The sequence below is a fragment of the Sinocyclocheilus anshuiensis genome, unplaced genomic scaffold, assembly GCF_001515605.1.
Source record: "Sinocyclocheilus anshuiensis isolate Anshui unplaced genomic scaffold, SAMN03320099.WGS_v1.1 scaffold1810, whole genome shotgun sequence".
Classification (NCBI taxonomy): Eukaryota; Metazoa; Chordata; class Actinopteri; order Cypriniformes; family Cyprinidae; genus Sinocyclocheilus; species Sinocyclocheilus anshuiensis.
The window spans coordinates 105,184-126,094 of NW_015547669.1; the positions used below are offsets into that span (position 1 = coordinate 105,184).

Consider the following 20,911-nt stretch of genomic DNA (forward strand, 5'->3'; position numbering starts at 1 on the left):
TGTGTGTGTGTGTGTGTGTGTGTGTGTGTGTGTGTGCATTTGGATGTAGATGATGTTGGCTGGAATAAAATGAATGTGTCAAGCATTTGCATAGTTCTCAGTTTTGTTCACGATTTGCATAACGATGCAAATTAAATTAAAATAAATAAAATACCCTCAACATTCAAAATGACAACTTTATTTATTACGGTCAATACCAAGCTCAGAAAGTTGGAAATCCAGAGTTTCCCACTTGAAATTATGTTCTTGGCCTCTTATAAATGCGATCATTGCAACATGACTTGAAGGTCGCGTTATTCCCGGTATGCTTATCAATGTCATTTGCCAGACTGTGGTAAATTAACTCTGCTCTCTGCTTGTGTCAAACCATAATTACCCACCCAATTAGGCCCAGATCCGAGCCACAGTTTAACCGTTCCTCATCAGAGACTCCGGGAGCAAAGAACGCTGCTATTGTGAGGGCAGATGTCGTCGGCTCCAGTATAAAATAAACGAGGTTTAGGCCTAGTATTGGTTGTGTTTTCATTGCTTTGATTTTTACACTTTTCTATAAATGCGTAGGGATCAATCGGGTCTTTTGATGGTCAGTTCTTTAACTACTACTTCTGGTATTTTGGATGGTACTTTGGATGACCCTCACCTCAAACAACCAGAGAGATTCAAACCAATAACCAACAGCAAACACCAACTTCAGCGAACAGTCTGTCACATTTGTAGTTGCCAAGCAACAAGATTCACCACAAAAAGATTTTTGACAGAATATGAACAGATGCCTTTTGTATCTTTGTGCACATTTGTGACTGGTGTTACTTACTGTGGCTGATCTGCAGCAGATGGAAATCTCTGTCTTGTAAGTCAGATTTGAATAAACCATCTACCGTCTAAGCATATGTACGTGTCAGGTTTTCTTATGTTTACATGTTTACAAGTGCAATAATGTCTTCCTCTGTCGCTCTGTCCACATATTCTGTGCCAGTAGTGTAGTCTTGGGCAAATGTTGTGTTTGCATGTGATTGCATTACGTGATAAACACTCTCTCATGCGGCGGGTGGGGATGAGTGCCCTTCTGAGAGCATATGCACACATGCAAAATCTGTAGTATATTAAATGTATTCTGTATTAACATTCACAGTGCTGTTTCTGGCTCTTTATTTTTGGTGGCGCACAATCAGTTTCCCAATATGACATTATAATATATTATAATATAATAATACATGATGCAATTATTGTGGTCCACATCAAATAAAAAATGGCCCCTTTTTGTGTTTCCAGTGATTCAAAGTATGTGAATGCAATCCAAGTGACTTTAGTTAAAATTGACTGACAAATGCATAAATGTAAAATGATGTACAAATGTAAATTAATCCGCTGATGCTTATTAAAGACCCTGCCACAAGAGGGCGCTGTCATAATTTTTGGATGTATGGGGTATCATTGTACTTTCTACTACTCTCTCTCTCTCTCTCTCTCTCTCACACACACACACACACACAGAAACACACACACACACACACACACACACACACACACACCTCCATCTCTTGTTATCGTTAAACTATAAATTCATTATAACATCATCACTGGCACAGATTTTGAATTTCTATTAACGTTCTATCAGTGTCAAATGATATTTGCCAAATAGCAGAAAGCAAAAATATATATTTACAGTCCATGCATCCACTTCAACCTCCCACACAAAACTCCCTTCAAATGCCTCAAAGTGTTTTAGCTGGCAGCACATGAAATATAAGAGCTGAGGTCAGGTGTCAAACTTTATTAATATCCCAATTGAAGTGGAGGAACTTGCTTTGGAGGTGCATGGGAAACGATGAGAGAAGAATGAGTGGGAAGGTCCGAGTGAATGTATGAACTGGGCTATAGAGGACCATTGGGTTTCAAGGGAAATGGGGTTGAATTTCACGAAAGCAGGTAGGGTTTTGGATTTCAGTCCAGTCTTGATTTGTACAAAACCAGCCCGATCTCACGGCAATTCTTACATATTTTACGAGGTGGCTAATTCGTACGAATTCGTACAACCTCACTCGTACAACCTCACTCGTACAAATTCATATGATTTGTGCTGAATCGTACGTATTTTACGAGAGTTCCACAATTCGTATGAATTTGTACGAATGACCTACACATAACCCCACCCCTAAACCTACCCGTTACTGGGGTCTAGACAAATCGTACAAAATTGTACGAGTGAGGTTGTACGAATTAGCCATCTCGTAAAATACGTACGAATTGGTCGTGAGATAGCGTTGACAAAACTCTACCTTTGTGCAAAATGAATCATTACTAAATCATTAGCATGATTTAGTAATGATTAATTAAGTAATGAAAAATTAATAATTACTCAAATGTATTCGAAATGAATATATTTCATGCTAAGCATACTACAAATACATTTACATATGTATGTGCTTAATAAAAATACCCTGCCATTGTACTTTTGGTATACTTAAAGTCTGCTAAATTGGAACAGCTAATACTTAATGCACTTGAATTGTGTGAAAGTAGTGCTGAAGTCCAACTAAAGATATACTGAAGTATATTTGATTGTGCTGAAGTGGAACTATTGCAAGTATACTTCAGGTACACTTTAAATATCTTGCATTTAAAGACCTACAGTATATTATTCAAAGATGATGCAAACCTCATCAAAAGTGACATTAAAACACATTTTAGGCTTACTATTACAAAATGTGCATTGTGCTCAAGTAGTACTCCAAATAAAGTTGAATTATAACTTTTATATCAGTAAGTCCCGAGCGATATGTCAGTAAATATGTTAATAGATTTTAACTATACTTAGTATGAAATAAATATATTTTAAATATATATTTTTTTCAATAGGGTGAAGTGATATACAGAGTTCTGGCATGAAACTCTAGATGGCGGAGTCCGATAGGTCTAACTCAATCTGACCTAATGACATCATTATCACATGGTACAGTAAGAGACACTTTCATAACTACCCATGTTTCCTAACACACTTAAGCACACTTTTATAATATATAAATGACATACTAGTTTTAATTGAAATGGCATTGAAGTATGTTTTAATTTACCATAAATGCTTTTCAGCACATTCAGCAGTACTTTAACCATAATTTTAAAGACAAGAGAAGTAATTGTAAAAAGATGTACTTAAATCCTACTTAAGTGGGTCAGAAAGCACTCTAGAGTTCAGCTAATTGCATTTAATATAAATTTCAACTTTTATACAATACATTTAATCATATATAATACATGTATCAACATTAACATGAAATGAAGTGTCTGAAAACGTCACATTCCGTTCACACTTAAGTATGTTCTGTTAAAATATATTATCTCTGAATACTCATTTTAGAGTATGCTAAAGTGTACTCCTTTTTCGCAAGAGTTCTGACAAATTAAACTGCATATAAATCGCCAGTACTGTATTTCATTATATTACAGCAGATGTTTTACCAGTGACAGATTATTTTTGGATGTTGTTCAAGGTTTAAAATGGACTCGTGTGTGTCCTGTCCACCATCTTTGACCTCATAGATCAGGATCGTCACTAGTGAAGGTTTGAGTTGGTGTGTTTCTTGTGATGCCATCAGTTAGTGATGATTAGCATTCCCATTGAGATGGATGTGAATGATAATGCAGCTCTCATTCCTTCATAAGCACTGAAACATTGTCATGCATTTCAATGCTAATGTTTTTAAATGCATTTAAATGTCTTTATTTTTACCTTCCGCTATTGAGTACGTGTCTTCTTGACCATGACAGTTACAACCCTCATGGTCCAGGAGCTGCTATGCATCAGCAATATCCGGACCTACTAAATTCACTGCTAGAATAGCTGCTGCTATCTTGGGGTCTGTCTGTTAGCGGCTAATTTTAGCCGGCATGACCAATGTTCTCACATTCAGCCGCTCTGTCCTTCTGTTGCTCGTTCTGTCCTTGCAAGTTTTGGATTCTTTCTTCTTGTCCTCACTTACCAAGTTTTGCTTCATTTCCCTTGTCTTTGCCCATATGCTATCAATTCAAGCCAAACTTTGTTTGAGTTTAAGCTGAAAACATGCCATCTAGTGGATCTGGCCATTAATAGTGCTGCTGGAGACAATAAACAAACACCTCATCAAAAACCCACTGTAAAACACAGTGTCGTTTCTCAAATCGAGCTGTGGAAGAGATTTTTAAGTGCGCTATGGTTTCTTTTTATTTGTAGCCAAGAACAACACTGTGTTCTGATTCACAAATGCATTATTTATCATGTTAGACAGACTTTATTTGAGTCTGCCAATAACAAAACTTGTTGCTCTTGTTACATAATAAACAAAATGGTGCAGCACATTTAGAGCATTTGAAATATTCAGCACAGCACGGCAACACTTGCAATATCATAGAGTAACAACACAAAAACAACCATGTTTATGGAATAAAATGGACAAAAAAACAATACACTTTATTAATAATAATTACTAAGGTTTTATTTCTCATTGTTGTACCTGTAATTGTCATTACGATGGGTGAATCTCAAAGGAGTTTGGTGAAATGATCTGGTGAGGTTTTAGATGGGGACTGTTCAAAAAAAGTGAATCTTGCTCAGTGTGTGGTTATTATTAATGATTAACCTGCTCTGTGAATAATGGTGGGATGTATTCATATATCTTATTCATGTAAGAAAATTACTTTTAAATTTAGCAGAGCAAAGTGCCTTGGTTCACTGAGTTAATGAAGAGAAGTTCAGCCAAACCACAGTCGAAATCATTATTTCAGTAATTTCGGCATCTGCAAGCTGTTACAAGCACATTACAAACTGTCATCGCCAGTTCAGCCATAAATCAGCACGAATTCTGGACATTATAATTTGGACATGTACAGTAAGAGTTGGTTCTTTGCTCTTTGTTCCTCATTTCTAAGTCACTAGAAGCATCTGCTAAATGCATAAACGTAAACCTACTATTCCTTCTGATGCACAAAGACTTATAGCTTTTTGGACAATTATAAGCTTCAGCAGTATGAGTTCAAGGTCCAAAATAAGGCAGAGGATGCTTATAAAACAAACATTCATTCTGACAGATAATGTAAATTGTCACTGTTCATTTTGTAAAATAACCTTTGTAATCAAAAGTTATCAGACCTGCTTTCTACCTCCTGTAAGCTGAATCCTCTTTGAAGAATCATACTAACCCTTAACATTTCTAGAGTGCTTTGCTCACAGCCATGATTTTAATATATCTTAGATTTCTATGAGATGGTAAAAACTCACCACACACCTTCATTTCATAGCGTTTGAGTAACTGAAAAAGTGCTTGTCAATGTAAATTAACTTTACAGCTCAAATAATGCACAAGTCGAGAAAATGTAAGAACATAAAGGAAGCATAAAAGTAATTCATAAAGCTCCAGCGATGTAATTCAAGTCTGATGCATTCATTTTAAAAGAAAGACTGAGCAAAATGTAAGTGGTTATTCAATCTCAAATCAATCAAATCATTGACCGACTCATGTATAGTCCCTAAATCAAATATGCAATACATCAACATCATTGCTATTTATGTATTTGACATCATTGCACAATGAGGTTTGATGTCATTGGCTGTGCTTGTGGTTGAACTATTGCTGTGTTTTTTTTCCGGCATCGTCGTAAGGTGGGCCATAGGACTCCAGGCCAATAAAGACAATAGCACGTCTCATCATTTCTATGTTAGGCCTCTTTGTTTAAGCAGACTGTGTTTATCTGTTGTAGTGATGCAGTTGCTTTAGATCAGATCTAACTTTTGCAGAAATCCAGGTAAGTCGTACTATACTTTTTCCTTGAACTTGATAAATCATCCATTATTCGTGGTCTGAACTCGTCGTGTTGTTCTCTTGTACTTCACGTATATAGACTAGCCGTGTGCATTTTTCATGGCCGGCCGGTGGAGTCTTGCATAATAATCTTTGTGTGCTTCATGGCACATATGACTTATTAATGTGGAAAATACAGGCTCACGCCACAGGCTGTTTAAACGCAGCCTTTCACAACTATATCTCATATCAGACAATCATGGCATCAGTTTTGTTCCTCGTTTGTTGTGGTTTTGGCACAAGGGGATTCATGGGTAGATAAACAATATTGTCTTAATATTGTGCAGCCTTTTAACGATATTTAATATAAACCTTCATCTTGATATTTATGAAGGGCTTGAAATGGCTTAAAGGGATGGATTTCGTTTTTTCTCTTTTTTTTTCAGTCAGATGCAGTCATGAATCTAGTTCAGTTTAAAAGGTTTAATGCCAGAAGTAAAATATAAAGAATCTATAAATCATAAAGAAAACTAAATTATAGATTTCATTATATACACTTGTGAGATGATGCGGTATCTTTAAGAGTATATTTTTAGACAATTACATAATTCCCCTGTCAATTATGTCACAGATGTTCTTTTAACCTCATGCTCTCACCCACCGGTATAATTCCTGTTCACATCTGCATGTGAGTCTTCATATTCATATAGCTGTAAACCGAATGAACTGGATGCATCTCGACTCCGTCGAGGCTTTATGAATGAGTAATCACTTATGAAGCGCCGCTTCAGATGCTTCATTATCTTTCTCTGTGTGTTTCCCATCATTGCAGTGGAGAGCGAGCCTCGCGCAGTGAAATGAGAAGTCTGAGCACTCTGTGTTCTTTATGAGTTCATATTCCAGCTGAATCACACTCTTAAGAGCACTTGCATCTCTCAAGCATAGACTCCAATCCTGCTTTGGTGCAGAAAGGAACTCAGGGCCGCACAGAAAATCTGAGATCCACTGCCATCCGCAGCTGCTATCATAGCATTAAAGTACAATGCAGCTCATTCTGGTGAGGAACTGACATGCCATCTGACTGACGACATCAATATGTAACAAAAGCAGCTAAGAGAAAGCAAATGTAGATTAATAAAACAATAACTGTCTGAAACAAGCGTGCCACATGCTCAGAGAATCTCATTTACAAAGTGTCTCAAACTAAACGTTCAATATCTTTTTTTCTCGCAACTGTGAGTTTGTATTTTGCACTTTTGACTTTTGTCTTGCAATTGTGAGTTATCGATTGCAATATATAAACTATGAGAAAAGATTTCTCAATTAAATTCACAATTTTTAGAAAACAAAGTCCAAATTGTGAAATATAAATTCACAATCATGAGGAAAAATGTCAGAATTGTAAGACAAATAGTCAAAATTACCTTTTTCTAACCAATCACACTGCTCTGATCTTCTTTTTTTATTTTCCTTTTATGTCCTTCATACTGAATCTTATTTTAATTTAAACATTTAATTTAAATTTTAGTCTTATTTTCATAATAAAATGTCTTTTTTTTCAGTTTTTACTTCTTACTTGTATTGTGTTTTTATTTGTTAATATTAACTATGAAATGTTTTATGCATTCATTTATTTAAGCTTATTGAATTCCCACTGTGTATGAAATGTGCTAAATAACCTTGCCTTTCCTTGCCTTCTTCACACCTGAACCAATTTTGAATTTCAAAACAATGAATCACTGGCAGGAAATGCATGAATAGAACCATACGATAATGTGATAATCATGTAAAACAGGGGCATTGCTGACTGGCAGAGGAGAATAAACTGAACGTGAAAATGATTGAGCGCTGAATGCGTCGAGTTTCATTAGATATTGTCTTGGTGCCTTCAGGATTGTAGTTATGATTTTAATATGTCTTGCTCTGTAGTCATAGCCGTTTCATATTTCCCAAACGGCAAATGTTCACTGAAATGTTGATACTAAATTGTGGGTCCATCAGATTAAAAGCATCATTCTTTTTTGTTGGCCTTTTGGCGTATATCATCACTCTTTTTTATCGCTGTTAACCAGCTGCAGTCGGGTTGCGCCGCTTTGGAAGTGCTGAACCCGCCGTCCTCTCTCAGGATGATTTTATGTGTGGAGGGGACAGAAACAGACGCTGCTGTTTAGTGTGCTCAGCGATGATGATTCAGAGGTGAGGTGATGCGCTCATGAGTCATCAGAGCGAACTCAATCACTCACTGAACCACCAGCCCAATCCACGACACTCATAAAACCCCAAGACAGCGCACAGGGTCTTCAGACTCCTCCTCAGGGAGAAAGATGCACTGCAAATGTATCGCAACAGAAGAAATGACAGACAGTGGCTGCTCACTTTAGCTCTCAACAGCCAATTAATGGCAGGTTTGGTTCGATTAAAATGAACTCTGGTGCGATTGCTCTAGTGCAGTTAATTTGAGTAACTGCCATAACAGCTGTCCAATCCCTATGCTTTGAATGACAGTGTAAATGCTAAGTGAATCAGGACTGAATATATCAGTTTTCTATGTAATTGATTGCTTTTTAAATTCCAATGCAGTTCTTGAAATTGAACTGAATTTAAATCGAGGATGCAAAACTGCAATTCAAATGTGAATGAAAGGATTTAATTGGAATTCAAAGAAATTTGCATAACTTTAACTACAAAAGTAATGATAGCTAAGATCAATTTTGAATGTTGGATTGATAAAGTCTTGTTTGGAAGTTTTGAAGATGTTTGAAAAACCTTGACTGTTTATAGGCCTTACACACAGAGAGAGCAAGAGACTGGGCAATAGAAGAACACATTTAGCATTGAACTGGTGAACTAAAAATGCCTCATAAGTTATGCAGCGTTTCGTTCCCTCAGGGAACTAAGGTTACATGCGTAAACTAGAGACGCTCCCCATCAGGAACTTAGGTTGCATTGGAGAACGCTTTGGGAACGAGTATGTCCACGCCGCCAGACTGACAAATCTTTGTCTAGTGTGGATGGGCACAGCTAGGCCGAGAGAACTGAGGTCTGCTTATTTGCAGGAAGACTCTTCTTATACGGACTGTAGCAGACAAGCAACTGGTCCGACTTTCTCCACAGGACAGCTCGCACTGGACACACACGGTTAAGCTTGTCCTGGTCAGGGTCCTGAAAGGGAGGAGGGTAGAAGGCCTGCTGCACGACTGGCCATGGAATGACAGAGAGCACATTGGGGACATACCCCGGTCTGGTAAAGATAGGCTCTGGCCATGCTAGGGGCAAACTCAAGACAAGAGGGGGCAACAGAAAGAGCCTGAAAATCACAGACTCTCTTCAGGGAAGAGATGGCTAGCAGAAGTACACTCTTGACTGTAAGAAATATCAATGAATCCTCCTCCAGGGGTTCAAAGGGAGGTTTGGAAAGGGCCTCTAAAACCACTGCCAAATCCTGTGACCTCTGGTGTACTTAGAGCAGCTAGCTTGGTGCCATGAAGCGGAGGACCAGCAGTGAACAGCCAATCTAGCTGCTCCTTGGAGGTAGTGAGCCTTCCAGAACCACTACGTTTACGGGCGGATGCTGAGAGATGCGCTCGCTGGAGACAGCTGTGCCCTGAAGCACCGGGGCACAGACCGATCTCCTGAGGGCACTGAGGAGAGATGGGCACCGTATGATGTGGTGTACACCACTCTTCCACAGAGAGGCCTGCCCTCAGAAGTCCTGACGCACTTGTCCTCAGACCCGTCATCTCCCTTGAAGACTTCGATCTAGAGTGCCGCCCCGGCTCTTTTTGTTTTTCTGGGGGAGTAGCTTGGCCACTGCTCGAGTCACTACCTCCAACAGCTCCTCAAACTGGATGGACCGCTCCCAAACAAGCGACACACAAGCTGTGTGTATCCACACCTGTAATGAAGTGCGAGCAGGCAGGAACACACAGTCTGAAAGCCTGTTTGTCCCTTGCTTGCCATAATGCTTTGATTCAAAGACAGTAAATAAGATAATACAAACATAGAGCGCTTATACTGAACGGCAGAAGCTGCCGCTGTCTCCAACGCACGTGCTTTTATGCTTCCTGGTTGCTACAACCCTGCCGGTGACGTCATGTGATTCTGGATTACGCATAAGCATTCCCAAAGTGTTCTCTGACGCAGCATGAGTTCCTGAAGGGGAACATAACTAGATGAGTAGCACTTCTCCATTTTGTCATGTACTAATCTTTATGACTTTCCAAAACTGTATGATAAAAGAAGAATTTTGTAAAAAAAAAAAAAAAAAGTTACTATTTAAAGTAGTTTTTATGAAATCACCTTTGATCACCTCAGGTCAAGGATGGAATTGACCTTCTCTGGTACAGATTTAGATCTTTAAAGAAACATTTAGCTCATTGTTTTTTATGTATTTATTTATTTTTTATTTATACTTTTTTTTTATTTCCTGAACCCATTAACTTCTAAAGTGAAGGTCAGACCTCTCCGGTCATGTTAAACATCACGGAATAAAAGGAATAAAACATTTTGATGGGAAAATTAGTCCTTTTGGCAATTCAGTTTCTCTTTACCATCTAAAGAACAGTCATTTGAATTCGACCTTTCAGTCCTTTCACACAAAACATCCATGATTGTGTCAAAAATGATTCTGGTGTTTAAAAAATTATTTTTTTCTCGGTTTCTAAGCTTCTGTCTCTGTCTGAACACATGCTGTCAAATATGAATCATAGCTGAGTCATTTCAGCTGTCAGCTTCTCACAGATAAACATACTTCAACTTAACAGTCTGGTGCTACGAATACAGAGCAATGTTTATTTTACAAAAAAAAAAAAATCAGGATCTAACAAAAATGTTTAATGTTTTTATTATTTAATTGCCTTTAGATACCTTTGAAGGATTGGGAGTGGTGGGGGGTTATATTGTGAATAGTGAACAGTTTGGTATTTTTCCCATTTTTATCTAATACAGATGAATGTGAAACTGGTTACATTTTATTGCACTAGTTGTTGCATGTATCATGGCAGTTTGGAAATTAAACTTTAAACGTTTAAAAATAATGTCCCACCCACACTAAACCCAATCCAAAACCTGAATGATAGCAAACACGAGATAAAACACATGAGATAAATGCTGAAGCACCATGTCATTTTATCTTGCTTTTACAAGCATCATGTCTGACGGGACTCATTCTCAAGTACTTCACATCACAGGTGCAATGCTATACCGGGTGCACTCCTGAGCAAGTTTGCTATGTTGGAAAAGCCAAACATATAGAGCTGCTTATGTGGTGCAAACATCTAAATGTATTAGTTTACAAATCATGCACTATGGTAAAAGTGCGTTGAGCTCATAACATAGTATTGTGCAAGGATCTGCACAAAAATAAACCTTTATTAATTGATAATCTGCCATTGTAATCATACTTTGTGTGAAACGTGAAAAAAGTTGATGAAATTACACTGTAAATAAATTACTTTTGGAAGTTGCAATTAAAGATGAATGGGTACATTTTGCAAGAAAATACTATTTCATTCTTTCTGCTTAAAAATGTCATAGTTTTTAACACTCTAAAGTCACCTGACCTTTCTCTGCAGTTGCTAACAAGCCCCGCCGCCCTGACGTACCAGGTATGTTCAGGCCCTCGAATGACTTGTGTTTTGTTCTGTTCTCTCTTTCTTCCTCTGTGTTTGTCAAGTCTGGCTTATCACTAAAGCTTCATCCAAAATATCTGAACAGCATCCTTCCCCCCTCACTAGGGCTGCTCACTGTCCACTCTAAAGCCCTTTTATGACTTATGAGCGGTTTGTAAGACCCATGGAGAGAATGAATGATGCTCCTTCAGACGTGTTGGATGTGGCCGGTGAGAGCTGCCGTAGTGAGTTTCTACAGGATAGCACTTCCTGTGAGGCCGAGACAATGAGTGACCAGTCGCTGCCATTAACACATATGTCCGCTTATTGGCCTGTTCTTGAATGCGACGCTCACCCTCGAGAAGAGCAGAGTTTGTCCCGGCGTCTACATCATGAGCAGGATGTGTTAAACGCTCAGCTAGATGGGGACAAACTCTGATGAAGAGAAATGGAGGAATCAAGCTAAAGTGTCGTGTTTTGAGTGACGTGACTTTGACGCTTGTGTGCTGATTTGTTACAGCCAGGGATGTTCAAAAACTGTTTCACCCGAACATGAAAATGCTGCCATCATTTACTCACCCTCATGTTAGTCGAAACCAGTGGCATCTGTCAACATTGACAACATTATTTTCATGCATCAAGTTTAATTATGTCAATGATTTGAGAATTTCAGAGAATAACAACTTGTTATTGTATGACTACAGAAGACTTCAGTCACACCACATCAATCATATAGACTACTGTTCTGAATTTTGAGAGCATGGGTCCCTTTTGTCAAAAAGAAGTCCAGGGCTCCTGAATTATAGTTTATACTATATAATGTGAACTGGATGTAATGTTTTCACACTCTTAACTGCATGTTTACTGCAATTAAATGAAAATGCATGAATATTATTTGAATTTATAATAAATGCAATTACGTGAACTTTAGAATGTTTTTGACCCACTTAAGTAGGACTTAAGTAGATTTTTTATGTTATTTCATAATTACATATATCATCTTTGAAATATGGTTAAAGACAGTGCAATTTCTGAATGTACTGACTTTAATGTACTTTCAGTTGAATATACTTTAATGGCATGTGTATATCATGTATTTAAATACATTTGTATTGAAGTTGCAATTTAGCGCATTTAAAATATATTAACTGTATATATAAATGTAATATTGAATAGCACACTAGAGTTAAAATGATAGTCAAGTCCTTTACATGTGCTTTAGTATGATAGTCAACACATCAGAATAAGTGTAAACATGGCAAAAGATGTGAAACAATGATTAAAAATGTACTTTAAAATATTACAAAGTGCACTTAAGTGTGTTGTGTTCACTCGTGAAAGTGTCTCTCTTTAAGTCACTTAAGTGGCCTTTTAATTATTTAATAGTATATTATCTGCAAGTACAGTTTAAAAATATATATATTTTAAAATTTGATGTGCACATAAAATACAATTAAGCGCACTTCTTTTTCACTCTGTTATTCTTTTATTTCACTCAAATGTAATATGGGTTATACATGTCATGATGGTGAGTAAATCGATTTTGATTTGGTGAACTCTTCATTTATGTACAAATGTGAGGGTGTGAGAAATTCAGTTGCGATGTGTAATGGTTTGCAAGGGTTTTGCAATATGTGAAGTCAGAAAGAAGGCCTGTAAAGGGTCGAATGCTTTGGCGCTTTGGTAAGGTGGAATCTAAAGGACGTTTCAGTGCATTTGATACTTGAAGGTAAATGACTACCGTATGTATGATATTCTTCTTCATGTATTTATTGTGTTGAATGTTGCTGTTATGTATACATATGCTCTCATTTCAAGCATGTGTGTATACGAGGAAAATGAATGAGTGCAACTTTAAGAAGGCATGTGTAGATTGGTCACGTGTGCATTGGTGTGTCTGTATGTTTATGTATGCGGTTGACCCAAGCGACAGCATACATACAGTAACTATACATTTGCACCTGTGTCCGTATTTCCAGTCTTTGACATGCCCGATCAAACCCTGCATTGGTCAGATCCCTTGTCCATCTTCAGCTCCTATTTCACACAGATTTAGAAAGTGCAGAGGCAGCACTTCTGGCATTTGCTTTGACGGCCTTGTGTCTCGTTTGGCTTTGAGTATATAGTATGAGAGAGAGGTGTCTTTGCCTCATTGGGTCGACGTGTTTTATGGCTGCATTATGGCTGTTTTACTGAATGGCCCAACACGACTATAAAAGGACTGAACGCTCTGCATTGATGCGTTGTTTGTTTAGATTAGACTGATTCTGATTCAGACTTGCATACAGTACAATAAACTCTTTCTTATTCCTGCAGCTTGCGGCCCAGGTGCTTGATGATTTTGAAGATGAGGACATTGGATTCGGTTTGGTGGATTCAAAGAAAGACCGAGCGGTTGCTAAGATGCTGGGTAATACGAATGCATCTGAGATCTATTATCTTCCGTTTTCTGCCTGTAATACAATTCTTACCTTCACTTTCTGATAGCCATCAGTCTGTTGAAGTACACGCTGCTGGTGAACAGTACATGAAAATTAATGCTTTGTATAACAGAAAACTGAATTTTTCTCTGTAGCAAAAGGATTAGCGGTTATTGTATTTCCTTACACTGTCTTGCGTTTCATCATAACCTATACACTGAAAAACATTTGGTGTCGGATTTACTTTGAAATAATTTTCACTTAGAAAGTGCAATTTAAATCATAAATATTCACAAACAAACGACAAGCAACACATTGAATTAAATGAGAAAATGTGAAAGTAGAAAGACTGAAATAGTATTTCCTTGTAAAACACCAATTATCTTGGTTTATTATTACAATGCTCAAGAAAGATGAACGCAGAAAATCCGCTTATAATGAATTATCTACAATAATTCACTCAAAGACGAAAACTCAGTCATTATTTATTCGCTCATTTATTCAGTTGTTCCAAACCTGTATCCTTTTCTTTCTTCCATGGAACAAAAAAGAGATATTTATTAGAACATTCATGCTGCTCTTTTCCATATAACGAAAGCATTCAGTGACCAGCTCTAAAAAGGATAAAAAGGCCAATGTAACTTTACAACATTTACTAATACACTATTTAAATGAAAAGTTGCACCTGTTAATATTATTTAATGGACTTGAGCTGACATGAACTAGCTATGAAAAGCTGTATTTTTATTAACCAACATTAACAAAGATTAATAAATACTTCAACTAATTTATTGCTCAGTGTTAGTTAATTCATTAACTTATTGTAAAGTGTAAAATAAAACGTATTGTAAAGTGTTACCACTAACAAAACAGTAATTCATACAACTTGAGCAGTTTTCTGAACCCTTGCAACACACTGAAGAAAAATAAATGGTGTAGGATTTGCTTTGAAATGATTTTCACCAATTGCTAGTACATTTCAAAACTAATTACAAAGAAACAGCAATAAAACACAATAAAAACATATTCCAATAATCTTTATTTATAGCGTCAAAAAAATATGTTTACGATGCATCTTTGTTGAGGAACAGACTGAAATTTAAGATGTTGAAGTGAATAAGCCAATGATTGTGGAGTGACCTGTTGCTTTATGCAGTTTGCATAAATAGGGCGTGTTCTTGATCTGTATTATTATCATTAAAACATTGTCTTCTGATTTTAAGAGTGGATATAGGACTATAATTGGTTGATAAAAGGGTTACACTTTATTTTTGATAGTCCACTTTAGACATTCTACTAACTATAACTAACTATGTCAACTATATGTCAATTAATTCTCATTAATTCACAACTACATGTCTACTAACTCTCAGAGTAGACTGTCAGGGTTGGTTTAGGGTTAGTAGAATAAGTTGACATATACTTGCAAACTTTCTCATAGTCAGTATGTTGTATGTTGTGGACCCATCAAAATACAGTGTTAGAAGTTATTAAGCAGACAGTCTACTAATACTCTAATGACTGCTAGTTGACATGTAGTAGCAAATTTACGTACTGTTAGCAGAATGTCTAAAGTGGACTATCGAAATAAAGTGTTACCGATAAAAGTGTTGTTCCAGGAAAATCCTTCTTGGGTTATTCATGTTGTGCAAATGTTGATATAGTATCCCGTCCGTCTTTAATCTGCCAGTCCATTCAAACACCTCTGAAACGTTCAGATGCTTATTTTGGGCAGGTCTGCTGGAGGTGGACAGCATCTACATCTTTGCTGATGACGAGATCATCGAGTACGATGGAGAGCTGGCGGCCGACACGCTGCTGGAGTTCCTCTATGACGTGAGTGTTTATCATCATAACCGATCACGCATCTAAAGGTCATTGATTATTGAGTGACTGGTTCTTCTGTCAGGTGATCGAGGAGCCTGTGGAGATCATCAGTAATGACAGAGAGCTCAAAGGCTTCCATCACATCGAGGAGGACATCAAACTGATGGCCTACTTCAAGAGCGCCAAATCTTCACGTTAGTATGCCGTTACACCTGAACTTCTTTAATTAATTCTGATTACTCGTATACTTGTAACAAGCAGCTTCCATCATGCCAATGCTGTTATTTCTCAGACTTCATTGAGTACGATGACGCAGCTGAAGAATTTCATCCCTTCATCAAGTTCTTTGCCACATTTGAGCCAAAGGTAGCTACTTCCACACATTCATTCATTCATGCATTCATGCATTCATTCATTCACAAAGGGGTATGTGGTTATTGAATGATGTTAAACATAGCCTTATAAAACAAGTAAAGACCTAATTCATTTTGATTTGAATTTATTTTAACATAACTACAACTTACATCTTTAAAGGCAGACCTGTCATAAGCTCTTATCTTGATAATCAATGTTTTACGATATGTGTCAGAGGGCCCACAAGACTATCCGACTCTCTACACATAAAATGTACAATTAGGTAGAAAAAAAATATTTTGAATATTTTGAAATGACTAAAAGCCTTTAAAAGACTAGAAGCCTTTAATGGTCTCTGTGTTCATTGTGTCTGGTCTGCGTTATGCCTGAACGTTTCCAGATCGCTAAGAAGTTAAACCTGAAGATGAATGAAGTGGATTTCTACGAGCCCTTCATGAACAAACCCGTCAGCATCCCCGGCAAACCCTACACGGAGGACGACATCGTCAGCTTCATCGAGGAGCACGACAGGTGAACTCTGATCAGTGCTCAACCAATGGCTGAAGAGAAAATGAAAATACAATATAAAATCACAACTTTTCCTCAAAAGACCTCTCAGAAGGATGCCTGAATAAAATCTGCAGTTCTGTTTTTTTTTCTTATTTTAGGCCAACTCTAAGAAAGCTGGAGCCCCACAGCATGTATGAGATCTGGGTAAGACGAACTCTGTCCATTATCCAAAGCTAAAGCTATAAGGAATATTGAACAGTTGCCATGACTGTTACTAACTCTATGATTTGTGCCTGTTTTAGGAAGATGATATTAACGGACAGCACATTGTGGCCTTCGCTGAGGAGTCTGACCCTGGTAAACACTGATCTGAGTTTGAGAGTCTCTGAGGGATTTCATGTTCGTGACTCCAAATGACTGAATATTGACTTTTACCAGACGGTTATGAATTCCTGGAGATCCTGAAGGAAGTGGCTCAAGAAAACACAGAGAACCCAGACTTAAGCATCATCTGGATCGATCCTGATGACTTCCCACTGGTATGACAAACCTCTATAATACGGTATCCATTGAACATACCTTTGATTTCTCCAAGAACATGTTTTTGAACGATGCACCTTTAACATTGTGTCCTTATAGATTGTCAATGTCATTTTTACATTTGTGCTGTTGTTGATATAGTGGATATATATTTTCATGATTCCTAAAATCAATTTAATGACATAAACAATAAATTATACTACATAAACAACACATTGTGTGCTCAGCAGGTGCTTCAACATAAGGATCATATATTGTTTGACTCTGCTGCGCTCTACTGGAGATAGTTGACAACTGTTTGAACGATGCACCTTTAACATTGTGTCATTATAGATTGTCAATGTCATTTTTACATTTGTGCTGTTGTTGATATAGTGGATATACTGTATATTTTCATGATTCCTAAAATCAATTTAATGACATAAACAATAAATTATACTACATAAACAACACATTGTGTGCTCAGCAGGTGCTTCAACATAAGGATCATATATTGTTTGACTCTGCTGCGCTCTACTGGAGATAGTTGACAACTGAATGAATTGAATGAGTATGCGGGGCACATCAGCTCTAAAAACCTCCAAGGATTTAAAAAATAAAAAAATTTTTTTTTTTTGTTTGAGTGGATGCTCATTTACAAATGCAACTTCCCACAATGCCTCAGTTACACGAATGTGAACCCAGGTTTGACATTTGACCCCACTGTGTGCCCTCAGATGGTGCCGTACTGGGAGAAGACCTTCGGCATTGACCTCTCGTCTCCACAGATCGGCGTGGTGGACGTTGAGGATGTGAGCACATCATTTATCTTTACTGCCAGTGATCACACATGTGCAACTCCAGGGGGTTTTCACAGCAATGTCATAGAAGAACTATTTCTGGTTCCTCAAAGTTCCAAGAACAGTTCTTAAAACCAATTATCTTTAGCATTAAGGTCGGATACTTGTTGGCAAATCAGTGTCTTAATGAGTGAGTCACTGATTCATTCATTCAAGTGATTTGTTCAAAACAGTGATTCAATTCAATTGACTGTGATCGTGAATGGGACACTGAATCTCTGAACTGATTCGTTCAGTAGCATAACACCATTATGTATTGCTCCAAGATGCAAAACTTTTTGCTTCCTCTGGAACTACGTTTGTTGGAGAAATAGAGTATGTCTAAAATGTCACTTTATTAACTTTTTGTGTTTATTAAATCAGTATAGACATTTGCAATCATGTTGATATTCTGGAAATATTGTTTAAATATATTTTATAAATATTAAAAAAAGTCATGAGACTGATCAGTGGGGGCTTGCATTTTATCACCTGATGTTGATTGATTTAATAATAATTTAATTAGAGTTGTTATGAAGTATTGTCAAATCATGCAGTTCAAGTCCAAGTCAAGTCTCGAGTCATTCTCTTCACTTAATCATGTAACTCAAGTCTCCAGTGTCTGAGAGTATCATCGTGTACTTCATAAGCACAACCTTATGGAGGTTTTTGATGTTTGTGATTATTCTAAGTGTGTTTGTCCAACACAATCTCATGGTAGTTTGGTGGCTAATTCATATGACTTTGTGAAATCTTATTCTGTCTGGGATTGGTCTTGTGTGTGATTCTCAGGCTGACAGTGTGTGGATGGAGATGGATGATGAAGAGAACATGCCGACCGCTGACGAGCTCGACACCTGGATCGAAGACGTGATGTCTGGAAGAATCAACCCTGGTGACGAAACTGACTACAACCATGATGATGATGAAGAGGAGGACGATGATGATGATGACGACATCGACGAAGATGATGATGATGATGATGACAACGACAATGAGGATGATGATGATGAATAAATGATCTCAGACATAACTCTTCAGTCTGTCTGTGTTCACATCCTCACAAACTGAGCTGTCCTGTAATTGCTGTCTGGAGGAGAAACAATTTGTCTCGTCTCATTGTTTAACTCCACTCATTCTTCAGGAAAATAAACATCGTATTTGCGGGTCACTGCACCTGTTTCGCTGCCAATGAAAGGCATCTGCTGAGAACATGTGTGGTGTTTGTTAAAAAATAGCAAAGCCTTGTAACAACTATTTTGATATTTTTATTGACTTTTAGAGCAGCATTACTGATGCTCACTGGAAGGTCTTAAATAAAAGATATAAGTAAAAAAAATAAATAAAAAAAATCCTTGTTTTTTGTTCCAACATAGATGCAACAAGAAGTGATGGGGAAAAAAATGCCATCTATCAAGAATCTTAATCTCTGTGTAATATTTGTGTGTGTGTGTGTTTACTCAAGATGTTTACACAAGGTGTGTGTGTGTGTGCGTGCGTGTGTGTGTGTGTGTGTGAGTGTGTGCGAGTGCGTGTGAGTGTGAGAGTGCGTGTGTGCGAGTGTGTGTGTGTGTGTGTGTGAGTGTGTGCGAGTGCGTGTGAGTGTGAGAGTGCGTGTGTGCGAGTGTGTGTGTGTGTGTGCATGTGAGTGTGAGAGTGAGAGTGAGTGTGTGCGTGTGCGTGCGAGTGTGTGTGAGTGTGAGTGTGAGTGTGTGTCTGTGTGTGTGCAAGCAAAGGTTTGGGTTGTGTTTCTTAAATATTTGAATTTCAGGAAAATATGAATGTTACATTTTCATATTTTCAAACTTATGACAAATTTGCACAGAATATAATCACAGAGGTAACTTACAGTCATGTGATTCCCATCCCTCCCCTTCGACTATGTAAAGGAGAGCGTTAACCTCCTTTCTGCAGACTCAGGATTTCAGAGATTCACCATGAGACGGCTTGTTTTTCTTCTGTCACTTTCTTCTGTATAGCTCTGGCTATAACAAAGGTCACCTCTATCCCGTGCTTCACACCAACAATCATCTGTCAATGCTGGCCACATCCACACTGACCAGCGCAGCTCGGCAGAATTCAGATTTCAGTCAGAAGGTTTGGCTGAGACATGAGGAAGCTGTAATAGAAGACCTCAAATCCTGTGATGAGGCAGCTTATGTGGTGACTGGTGTAGTTCCTGACACAAAAGTCAAAATTAATAAGAGAGTCACAGTGTCAAAGTACTACTGGAGAGCCACCTGCTGTCTAAAGAACAATCAGTACACAGGGAAGGGCTAGTACGGCCAGGACGACAAAGGCCAAGTGAAGGAATTAACAATAAAAGAGCTTCAGGACAAGCTCAATGGTTTTTACAAAATACAATTTAAAATACAAACCCAAACTGAATATACATGTAACTAAAAAACCGCAACTTGTCAAGTTCCATTGCAGCTAATAAAGCAAACACCAATGTTCCTCGTCTAATGTTCACGTTTATCTACAATTCGATTCCCTCTGACTAATATATATTTGAAAACTCCTGTGGCACATCATTAAAAAATTGCTTTTTTTCATACAGTCTGCAAAAAAAAGGCTATTCTTGGAAATATCTGGTGATCAGGTATGTTTTGTTTGTATTCAGTAGGCAAAAAGGCATGTCATCTGATTTTACAAACACGCGTCTCTATGTGGCTTGAGATCCAACAGACATGTCATTTGTTTATTTTGTTTCTCAGGTCCTTTGTTTCCCAATCACTGGACTGGACATGTGCAAAGGTTTTCCATCCTCTCTTCTGCACTGATAGCTACCCCTTACCAAAAAGTAGTATACTACAAGTTTATTTTATTAAGTATACTTAAGTAAAGTTCAAGTATATTTTTAAGTATACTTTATGTAGTAAGTATACAAATATCAGTGTACTAGTAGTATACTTAGTAGAAAGTCGTTACTGTGTAGCAGCTTTGAAAGTCAGTGGTTGATTTCTTTCTTCTCTAAAGCATTACTTTCTTTTTTCAGACAGTTTATCAGTAATCACTCTTGTAGGGCTACATGAAGTGATTTCCCAGCATTTTTTGAG

At 37.6% G+C, this 20,911-nt stretch overlaps 1 protein-coding gene across 1 annotated transcript in view; it reads left to right on the forward strand.

The window, feature by feature from the left end:
- LOC107702700 (calsequestrin-1-like) overlaps positions 1-19,203 on the forward strand; it is a 22,659-nt gene extending 3,456 nt beyond the window's left edge. The window contains exons 2-13 of the mRNA XM_016505099.1: positions 1,795-1,814; positions 11,348-11,380; positions 13,700-13,793; positions 15,539-15,639; positions 15,713-15,824; positions 15,923-15,996; positions 16,385-16,515; positions 16,653-16,698; positions 16,797-16,851; positions 16,933-17,033; positions 17,751-17,825; positions 18,645-19,203. Coding sequence (XP_016360585.1) covers positions 1,795-1,814; positions 11,348-11,380; positions 13,700-13,793; positions 15,539-15,639; positions 15,713-15,824; positions 15,923-15,996; positions 16,385-16,515; positions 16,653-16,698; positions 16,797-16,851; positions 16,933-17,033; positions 17,751-17,825; positions 18,645-18,869 — 1,067 coding nt within the window. The 3' untranslated portion in view covers positions 18,870-19,203. The remainder of the gene's footprint in view (positions 1-1,794; positions 1,815-11,347; positions 11,381-13,699; positions 13,794-15,538; positions 15,640-15,712; positions 15,825-15,922; positions 15,997-16,384; positions 16,516-16,652; positions 16,699-16,796; positions 16,852-16,932; positions 17,034-17,750; positions 17,826-18,644) is intronic.
- Positions 19,204-20,911: the final 1,708 nt, after the last annotated feature.